The 10,982-nt window shown below is 46.2% G+C and overlaps 2 protein-coding genes across 2 annotated transcripts; both read right to left on the bottom strand.

Moving 5' to 3' along the window:
- Positions 1-5,380: 5,380 nt before the first annotated feature.
- On the bottom strand, positions 5,381-6,061 carry BBA_08943 (uncharacterized protein; the record flags this gene model as incomplete). Its single annotated transcript, XM_008604040.1, has 1 exon — positions 5,381-6,061. One exon carries the CDS (start codon positions 6,059-6,061, stop codon positions 5,381-5,383), a length of 681 nt encoding a protein of 226 aa, XP_008602262.1.
- Positions 6,062-8,057: 1,996 nt separating this feature from the next.
- Positions 8,058-10,285, bottom strand: BBA_08942 (peptidase family M3; the record flags this gene model as incomplete). Its single annotated transcript, XM_008604039.1, has 3 exons — positions 8,058-8,325; positions 8,387-9,483; positions 9,554-10,285. 3 exons carry the CDS (start codon positions 10,283-10,285, stop codon positions 8,058-8,060), a joined length of 2,097 nt encoding a protein of 698 aa, XP_008602261.1.
- Between the last annotated feature and the right edge of the window lie 697 nt (positions 10,286-10,982).

Raw genomic sequence — 10,982 nt, 5'->3', positions numbered from 1 at the left:
TTATTTATTTATTAACTATATTATATAATCTCTTTATTTTAATTAGATAAGATATATATTCTTATCTAGTCTTAGTTTAAACTACCTTTCTAACTACTTTATATTTCTTTATTTATAATACTATATATTAAAGTAATAATATAAGTTATTTAAGATAATTCTAATAAACTAATATAACTTATATTATTTTAAAATAGTATTATATATATTAGCTATATTATAATAGATTTTTTTAATATATAGTATAAAATCTAAATTCTTAATAAATATTTAATAAAAGTTACTATATTATAATATAGAATAAATATATAGGTATATAAAAATCTACCTTATAGCCTATTAGAATATATATTAGGCTTCTTATAAAGTATTCTATTAAGTTATTAGATTACTACTAGAAACTTAGTATAGGCTCTTTAGTAGTTATTTTTACGTAACAATAACATTTAACTTACTAACTAATTTTTAAAGAGTAATGCTACGTAGATGAACCTTTTTTACTATATAGACGAGCCTTACGTGATAGTACATGTAGAGCTGTTAAAGTTACATAGTTTCTAGTGCATCTCCTATATAAAGAGAGGTATCTTTTTAAAGACATGATGTATTTCGCTATTCTATGTATCCCTGCCACCTACCGCCGCCGCCGCCGCCGCCGCCGCCGCTACTAAATAAATATAATTAATCGGTTAGGTTAAATAGAGGCGTCGATAGCGGCGGCGACGAGGAATTAATGTTATGTGGCCTAGTTGTTATGTTGATAGTGGCAGAAATAGGTTATCGTGAGGTAATGGCGGTGTTATATTGAAGCTGATAGCGGAGATATAGTACCTGACATGGAGATACCTCTAAAATACCTTACTTAGTATAGAGAACGCGGGCTAGATTAAGTATCTTTAAGGTATATGTGGGTGCATATCACGTGAGGCTCGTCCACGTAGCAAAAAAGGGTCGTCCACGTAGCACTACTCTTTTTAAAAACCAGGGCTTTGTCAACGGCGCCCTTCGTTACAGGTTATAGGATTTTAGACTATATGTGATAAAGTGATGCACGCCCAGGTCCCACCGGGGATACAAGGCAACGAACTAGCCAACCAGCTCGCTAAGGAAGGCACAGAACTGGCAGTAGCATGTGGGTAGCCTACTCGCCATCGCGTTTCAGTGGTGGTACGGAAGACGCCCCTAGTAAAAATAAACAGTTGATTGGCGCGGCTGCTGCTAATGGTCGACACTAGGGCCATGAAGCAGGTGTGGAAACCAATAGTGAAAGCATGGGGGCGCCCCCGCGCACGCCCCGCGCACGCCCTGTCACGCTAATAGGAATAGCGGCACGATCATCCGTAGCACTTAGTTAGCTCCATAGAGAAACGGCTATGGATCTGCTGTAGAAACAGTGCGTGCTGGCATGCTAATCACGCAATAATGCTTAAACTCTTAATCGTCATGGGAAACAGCCCCCTAGAAGCGAATTGGCATTTCATTTGAGTGAAATGTTGTCAAGTTTCCTCCATTGCTAGTCCTCGCGCGATGCGGCCTCCGGCGCGCACTCCTTCATGGCCGGCATGAGTCGCCAATCCATCGACATCAGCGGCCGCTACCAGCAACAACAGAAGCAGCAGCAACTGGGTTTGTAGCTTTCCGGCAGCGCCGACAGCCAGGCGTCAACGGAAAACAAACAACCTCTGCTGGGAGTCTCATCGCTCGATTCACGTCCTCGGTCCCGCGGCCGTGAGGGAGGGCCGATATTATCAATCTCTATTCCTGCAATCCTGTAGGGAAAAGAGTCTCTAATAATCAAGCTGGCCCCAGTGGCCATCCATGTGTCTTGGTGAGGGCATCAGGCTACAACTAGACCGTGAGCTACGCGGCCGTGAGCCATTCTTTACTAGTTATATAATATATAAAAATAAAGCTTAATTAATACTCTATCTATTAATATATAGATGCTTATAGTAGTAGCTATACTAGTTAAGATAGAGGCGCTAAAAGATGCTGTGTTTTGGCGGGATGTAGTGCGAATCACGGGGTTGAGTGCTTTAGCATGAAAAAGCAATAATGCAAAAATCGGTCCTAATGGTGCACCGTAGATGACTTCTAAGGTTATTAGCTCTAGAAATACGACGACCCTGCATGATAAAGGTCTATTCTATAAGTTAGAGAGGACACTATTAGCCCACGTTATAGCACTAATAATTATAGAAATATTTCAGCGGTTCTTAATTCCCTATAGTAATAGCTAAAAAGAATCTATATATAGACAGACCTATATAATTTAATTAGTCATTTACCTACTAAATACATTATACTATACTAAGTCTTAGCGCTATAGTATATATTATTTATAAGGCTTTATTCTATTAGCACTTTCTACTATCTATTATATCTAGTAGATTATAATGCCTTTATAAATATATTACTTAACTTTATACTCTATATTAGTCTAGCGCTTAGTATAGCCTTATATAGTATTTTAATATACTATTTATATAATATATAAATATCTTAAATTATAAAAAGAAATTAAAATAGGGTTTTATAGGTTATAGAGTAAGGCGCCTTTTATAAACCCTTCTATAAGGCTTCTCTATATATAAGTCTTTATCTACCTACTAAGTAACTAGTTATTTCCTTTAACCTTAACTTAATAAGTCTTTAAGTTCTTATATTATCTTTACCTACTAATTCCCCTATATCTCTTATTTATTTTTAAATAGTATTTATATTTCTAAGATACTTATTAAATCTATAGTCCTTACTACTATACTAGTAGCTCTTAATATTATCTCTACCTCTATTATCTAGAGATAGGTCCTAAAAGATAAGAATATTAATAATTAAATTTAAGGAGAGGCTAAGATTAATAATAAGTGCTACCTACTAGGTACCTATAAGCTTAAGGGTAGTAAGATTATTCCCCCTTATCTTTCTAAGTAGGCTATTACTCTTAAGTATAAAAAGGTAATATATCTAGTAAGTAACCCTTTAGAAAAGGATTAAAGGGCTTATAGGGAGTGTCTAATAAGATATAGTAGCTCTTACTTTTATAATATATAAAGCTACTTATCCTATAAAAAGAGCTATAGCTACCTCTTAAAGGACTAGTTTAAGTAATACTTAAAGAGATAGGCTAATAGCTAGTAGACCTTTATTAAGGATAATATACCTAAAACTAATATATAAGATAGATATATCTAAGCTACTATTAGCGGTAGTAAGTACTAGTATAGTAATAAAATACTCTCTAGATAGGTATATTAGGATAAGCTCCCTAAGGGTCCTAATAAAACTAATAAGACTATACCTATTAAGTAGTACTATATAGACTACCCTAAGATATAAAATATTAGAAGCTTTAATCTAAATAGTAAGAAGTACCCTAAATCTATAACTATAGAGGTAGAGCTTAAAGAGTTTACCTTTAAGATTACTAGCTATCTAGGATACTACTTATCTACTAAGCTATAAAATAACACCCTTACTATTAAAGCTTATAGTAGATTTAATATATAAACTATAACTAAATATTATAAGATTAAGTCTATTTATAACTTTACCACCCCTAACGTCTTTACTATTATATCCGCGATTAGCCTTACTATCCCTCTTAAGGATTTAGTTACTACTATTCCTAAGAAGGAGGCATCTAACCTCCCTACTATTAAATATAATAGTGTTTATATAGCTTTATCCCTTAGTATTAAGGAGCTTAAGGTAGTAGTTATCTAAGGTTCTAAGAAGGTTAATAATATTATAGCTAAAGCTACTACCCCTACGCTAAATAAGTTAAAAGAGGATTAGTCTATTAGTGAAGAAGCTAAGATCATATTCCTTAAATAGGTTAACGTTTTATTTACTAGTATTAGTAAATATCCTACTCCTAGTAAGGTCAGCCCACCTGCCACTCCTAGTAAGGTTAGCCCGCCTGCCACTCCTAGTGAGGTCAGCCCGCCTGCCACTCCTAGCAAAGCCAGCTCGCCTAACTCGCCTGACACGGGCAAGAACTCGTGTAGAACTCGACGCCGTCTATGAAGGGTTCTAAATGTTGCCGGATGCCTGCTAACAAGGACTATAACTCCTATTTAACTTAAACTTTGCGTTTATTAGGTTACAGCGACGCAGTTACGCTAAGGGTGATGGTCGTCTAATTATAGGAGAAAACACGGCAAGCATAAGGACGCGCAAGGAATTAAAAAGTTTACATAAGCCATAGGTCTAGCTATTACCCTACTTACTAGTATCGCTATATAGTAAATATAGTACTTCTAGATATAATATTAAATAGGACTTATTAAGGACACTAGTTTTACTATACGCACCACCTCACCTACGTATTTACCCTAATGGTGGGATATTAGGCAAACTGCAGACCTGATATCTACAGTGGGATATTAGTACTCTAACTATAAGAGGGCTAAAACACAAGTAGCACACGCAACATAACCTGTAAAAATCAGGAATTCACGTGTCAGGCTTTCTAGGCTCGTTTTTTAGGCAAAATAACCACAAATCAGAATATATAAGTAAAGTGTTTATAAAAAAGAGAATAGACTAGCTATCCCTTTAGCTGTGGAAAAGGCGCAAGCAGGTCGCGGGATCCACAAGGGTGAGAGACAGAAAGGTACTAGATTTAGACTAACTACGGAGGTACTTGGGCTATATAAATACCTGGCAAGAAAGTCTTCCCCAGTACAGGCTTACTCCACAGGACTTTCACGATCGCTGGGAATACGCACTCAGTAGAAGTACCCTGAAATTTACCGCTACGTGATTGGACAGAGCCCCTGCAAAATACCAGCTTGCTCCTTCTCCACAGCCAAAGGGATACGCTGAGCCCCCATTAGAATTAATTAGGCGCTATTGCATTACAGGGTGGTGTGGATCTGGTGGGTGGCCAGCGCTTCGCAAGTTGGCCTCCAAAAGCGGCATCCTAACCTCTAAAAATGCGCTCGTGTCCGCCTGAACTCGAGGCACATTTGGTGAATCTGTACTTTATCCGTAAGATACTATTGCTACGGCTACAGGATATGTTTTTGTTGTGCCTATCGAGGCACTGAATTCTCATTGGCTGGGAGCCAGGAAAGCCCCCCTTTTGATTTGTATGATAGCTCTTGTGTGTGGCCTCCACACACACTGACTTGTAGGATAACAATCAAGCAACAACACGAATCAAGACCAATAACCTCACGATATTTATCGTTGATAAACCGACAGTTTTGAAGTATCCTGGGATCACTCGGGAAGATCTTGTATACATAACACATGAAGACTCTTTGAGATACTAAACAATTCACTCTGCGTCTCGAATTTCTTGATTGCATTTCAACTCAGAATGAAAAGCTCATTTCTTGTCCTTGCGTCCCCATCCAGACACTCGCCGTCTTTACCAGTTGCAAGGCACCTCATTCTCCGGGTGGACAATGATGCGCGACTTGACGAACCCGCAGCCGCCCAGGCTGTCCGCCTTCATCTTGTAGCACGTCTTGTGGCCCTTGTCCTTCCAGACGCGATGCGCGCGGTACTTGCCCGGGTCGACGCAAATGACCTGGTCGCGGCCGCACGCCTTGAAGTCGTAGCAGCCCCCCGGCACGGATCCCCCCAGGCTGCTGCCGACTTTTTTGCGCAGGCACTGCCCGCAGTCGTTGACGCGAATGTCCGAGTTGGACGAGAAGATGGTCAGCGGCGGGCAGCCCGGGCAGTCCGGGCTCGGGGGCACCGGAACGGCCGTAAAGGTGTAGACGAGGTCGAAGCGCGCGTTGTAGTCGGGGCAGCTGCCCTGCGAGCAGGGGCCCGAGAGGATGCCGACGTCGCCGCCCTTGGCGGCGGCGGCGGCGGAGGCTGGGTTCGGGGAGACGCGCTCGGTGACGGCGGTCTCGTTGCTGCTGTCTTGCTGCCAATTGGAAGGATCGCGGTAGGCGGACATGCTAATGCCGTCCCAGTTGACGGCGTCGTCGGCAATGGTGAGCCCGGTCCATTCGGTCGCCGCGGGCGCGGGAGCAGAGGCAACGGGTGTGGCCGTGGCGTACGCGGCCAGGGCTACGAGAAGAAGCGGACTGGCAATCATGATGAGGGAGGTTTGGTGTTGCAGTTAGTTAGAGAAAAGACAAAGAGGTCGAGGTTGAGGCTTTGTGGCTAGAGTCGTGGAGCTGACTCTGTTTCAATGCGGTGTCTGAGTTGAGGAAGTTTGGTCAAAGAAGAAGGGGAAAGACGAAGGCTTTATAGGAGAACTTGATTAGCCTCGTGAATAACCTATTCGCTCTTCTCCCTGTTACGTGCCTCAGCTGAGAGACAGGGCATCCCTTCGTCGTGCACCTATCCAGCCACAACGAGGCGGAAGAGTACAATGCTATTGCTCAGAACACGCTGACCAGAGTTATTCACGTCGGCAGTTGTGGCTTTGCCTCAGATTGATGATTTCAAACTCAGCTCGAGTAAATGAAATGTAAGACCTAGTACTGCAACAGGGCATCACCGGTTTCGATGCGAAGCTCAGCCTACAACCAAGTATGCCGCGTTTCTCACCCCGTGCCACTATTCTTGGCACGCTGAATACTGCCACTCGTTCAGTGTATGAAGCTGGGCTGTAGAATTCGGGTTTCCCTTCCCCTCGGGACCTCGCTGGGACCTATCGCCCGATGCTTGCCGTGGTACCCAACATCTGCCCGCTGGCCCATTTCAGAACTGTGAAGAAATAGGGCAGCAGTTAGCTCTGAAGAAGGGGAATCAGAGTAGTTACTTCCGGTATATAACGTCCTATCAAAGACTCACACATATCAATTCCAATGTCCCATGTGAGTTCCATGATTGAGGAGTGCCGTGGGATATTGCACGGAGGAGGAGGCGCTGGTACTGTAATCGGTCATTGCCCAAACAAAAGTCAAAAGATACTTGTTCTCACCATCATTACGCGCGCCATTTTTACACCGCCTGAGCGCTTCTCAAAAGTAGCTTGGCGCTGCAGGAGGATGGAGCTGGCAGAACAAGCCAGAGAGGGATAGGGATAAGCCGTCCGGGCGATGCGCTTTCGGGCAATGCGCCGGATATCTCTCAATCTGCCGCGAGACCCCCCTACCCCTGTTTTGATCTGCGTTAACGTAAACAGTCAACCAGTAACAATCTGCTCGTTGCCGCAAGCGGGAAGAAATTGCCCTCATCCGGTGGGCGGAGACTGCGCTCGACTCACAGGGGCGTGGTCAGCAGGAAGCAGTCAGCAGCGTGCACCGCTAATATACGTGGCGTGTCTCCGTCAGCCTGGGCAAGGGTATTTTGACTTGTTGGCTAAGTAATGGTCATAACATGTTGTTTGCCAACTCGCTTGATCGAGGTTATGCAATTAGTTTAGTCGACATATCTGTGTATGCAGAAAAAAGCTGCCGAGTATAAATGTTGTCTAGACTGGACCAAACGAACTTTTTAGCTCAGTGCTTCCAGCAAACCGAAGCCTCGCTCAACTCACTTTACAGATCTTTTTTTTTTCGCAAGAGTTATTGAAATTGCCCATGCCCCAAATCGGGGGCGAGGACCCGGCCAGGCTGGGGGACCTCCAAGATTAAAACAGTGGAATGGCCCGCCTCGCTGCCGAACCTAGACTGCATTCGGCAGATGATCAAGTCTATTTTGGGGGATGAAAAAAAGCCACCGTGAGGCAAGCTTTGCATTGTTTCCTAGAAAAGTCTAATCAGCATTGCCGAGTTCTTAAGGGAACCCTGGCGGCCATGTGGCTCGCTTGAGGAACCGTGAGAGGATCGGAGGGTTGCCTAATACGGGTGCGCTGAGAACAATGGCGTGTGAGATTAGTACGGTGGCTGACAGGTTCTCGACAATATGCGCTTTGCACATTTGAAAACAACAGGCTTCGGAGTGAGCCTATCCACTGGACGACTCAGCGAGCTGGCCGCTCGACCTGGCTGCACTGGGTATCACAATCGGGCCATCGAGGATAGCACCGACAACAGCTAGAGATAACAACGCTTCTGATTTTCTTTCCTCGCAAGAAATATCCAAGTTCCTATAAATGTACCCATATACCAACGCCGGTACTACTCCATCTCTTCATCGGCTCATGCCAGGCCCAGATCTTCGAAAAAGGCATCCGAATTGGGTTCCCTGCCCAGAAACTCCTTGAGCAGCTCCATCTCCGGCCGACTCCCACCTCGCTCGAGGACAATGTGGCGGTAGCGGCGGCCCTGCTCCGCGTTGAGCGGGTCGTCCTTGAAGGCAGAGTAGTACATGTCGGCCGAAAAGACCTCGGAGTACATGTAGCCATAATATCCAGCGTCGTAGCCGCCAATGTAGTGGCCAACATTGTTGAAGCCTTGGCCCCAGTGTCTACATTACTGGTCAGCGTGGGTCCTAAATGAACGGGTCTGAATCTACAAGTGCTACTCACACGCCGTATCCGGTGGACTCGGGTCCCTTGATGCCCGACACCTCTGCTCGACGCTCATTCCACACCTTGGTCAGATCCAAGGCACCAAGAGCCTCGTGGGATTCGGGCCCGTGAATCACCATATCATAGGTGCTGTATACAAGCTGACGCAGGTAAAATACGGATCTGTTGACATTCTTGGTCTTGATGAGGTTCGCGATGAGCTCGTCCGAGATGGGCTCCTTGGTGTCCCAGCGCGATGACAGCGTCTTGAGGACGCTGGGCACCCAGCACCAGTGCTCGAGCATCTGTGAGGGCGCCTCGACAAAGTCGCGCGAGACGTGCGTGCCGTGCGTGGCGGTGTAGCCCGTCTTGGAGACGAGGTTGTGGATGCCGTGGCCCAGCTCGTGGAACAGCGTCACCACGTCGCCGTGCTGCAGCAGCGCAGGCTTGTCCTTGTTCGGCTTGGGAAAGTTGCACACGAGCGCGGTGAATGGGTGGTGGCGTCCGTCGCTGTTGATGGTCGAGCCCGGGCCGATGCCAAAGTTGGCGTAGTGGCTGTACTTGTGGTCGCGCGGGTGCATGTCAAGGTAGAGGTAGCCCATAAAGGTAGAGTCGGCCTCCCAAACGGCGTACAGGTTGACGTCTTCGTGCCAGATGATGTCTTTGGCGTTGCCGGTCGGGCTCACCCTCGCGCGGGCCTCCTCATCGAGCTCCTCGAAGCGTAGGCCAAAGAGCTTCTGGAAGATGTTGAGCATGCCGTTAAAGGTGGGCCAGAGGGCAAAGTATTCCGAAATAGCCTGCTCGTCCACGCTATACTCTTTTTCTTTTTGGATGCGCTCGTAGTAATTGACGTCCCAGAGGTATAATTCACCGTCGTATTCAAGGCTGCGGGCTTCGAAATCGGCTTTCTTGTGCTTGAGAAGCTGAGCAACGTCATTCTTCAGACCGGCTCCGGCACGGACTTGCATGTCTGCTAGAAACGTGTTGACATTTTCCGAGGTTTTGGCCATCTTCTCTGATATTCTAAGCGAAGCGTGGTCCTTGTAGCCAACAAGTCTCGCAGCCTCGTCTCGCAAGAGAAGAATTTTTTGAAAGAGAGGAGTGTTGATGTTGAGCTGTTTTGCAATCAGCATGTCTTTGTGAAGGAAGAAGTAGGTCTGAGCATGAGAGAGCATGCCGACATACCTTGTTTTCCTTGGCAATCAAGTAGTCGCGACGGGTCTCTGGCCGAGCGGCATGCTCCATGAGCGGAACGCTAATATTAGGCTTGAATCCGACCTTTACTTTGCCCTCATTCTCGCCCGTGCCCTTTTCGAGCTCAGAGATGTTGAGCGCCGACTCCGGCACACCGGCAAGCTCCTCGGGGGTAAAGAAGATGCCGCCCGTTTCGCTGTTGGCATTGTTCCGGGCCTCAATCAACAAACGTGTGAGCTCCAGCTGAATCTCCTTGAAGCGATCCCGCTTCGGACCGGTTGGCAGCAAGAGACCGGCGTTGCTGTACCGCTTATGCTCCAGTTCCACAATGTGCCTGGCCTCGGGATCCAGACCCGCAGCGTCTCGGTTCTGGTAGATTGTGTTGACGCGCTGGAAGATATCCTCACGCATGCGTAGCTCGATGCTCAGCTCCGACATTTTTTGTTCCGCCTGGACCGAGGCTTCGCGGAGGGCGGCATCGGTGCTGACGTAGTGGTAGAAGCCAACCACACCGCCGATGGTATCACTCACATTGTCCTCGAGGAGGATAGGCTTAAGCGTGTTTTCGAACGTGGCATTCTCGACAGTCGTCTCGGCAACAACCTTATCAATGACAGCCTTGGCGCGCGCAACGAGGTCGTCGGTGACCTTGGTGATGGACTCGGGCGTGTGGTTGAACAGAGGGGGGGCCTGCGGGGGCGTATTCTGCGTCACGGCGGCCATGATTTGGGAGTGTTGAAAGTCTACTGTCAAGATACTGCAATCTTAACGACGGAGCAAAGAAGTGATTGGAAGCAGCCTCTTTATATGTTGGCAGCTGGCGTAAGTTTGCTGGCTGACGAGGTGGCCTTTTGATGTGCGGGGCAGATGAAGGCGGGGTGAAGAGTCGGATCGCGGGGCATGTTAGTGCACTCTATGAGGTACAACAATGGGCGGCACAGCTTGAGCCCTGAGTTAAATGGTTTGCGTTGAATATTCCGAGTACATTAAACTTTTTGATACCATCACGTATGATCTCATCTTCTGCCACAAAACTCTTGTTCTGCACTGTGAGCCGACAGATCTGGCGACTGAAAGTTACGATTAGCTCTGGTGGCTAGCCTAAGGCTGCAAGCTAGCTTTCGTGGCCGGTCGGGTACCTCACGCGACAATATCCCTTGGACCCTGATACATATGTGGCTCATATTCGGCAGGCTAAATTGATTGCCCTCCTTCCTATCTCGTAGAAAGTGGCGGGGGGGATGGCCAATGTATGAACGCATGATGTATACATACATATGCATTACTGGTACATTGCTTTGCCATGCGACCGTGGAACTCCACGTGTAAAATGGACATGATGAATCTGACCAATTTTTTCCGTGCTTTCTCTGAGGCTTCCATCAGGTACATGCGCCCAGGGGGGGGGGGGGGGGGGGGG

The sequence above is a fragment of the Beauveria bassiana genome (genome assembly GCF_000280675.1).
Source record: "Beauveria bassiana ARSEF 2860 unplaced genomic scaffold BBA_S00042, whole genome shotgun sequence".
NCBI lineage: Eukaryota > Fungi > Ascomycota > Sordariomycetes > Hypocreales > Cordycipitaceae > Beauveria > Beauveria bassiana.
Note: the sequence above shows the minus strand (reverse complement) of the source record. Positions and strands in the feature narration are given on the sequence as shown.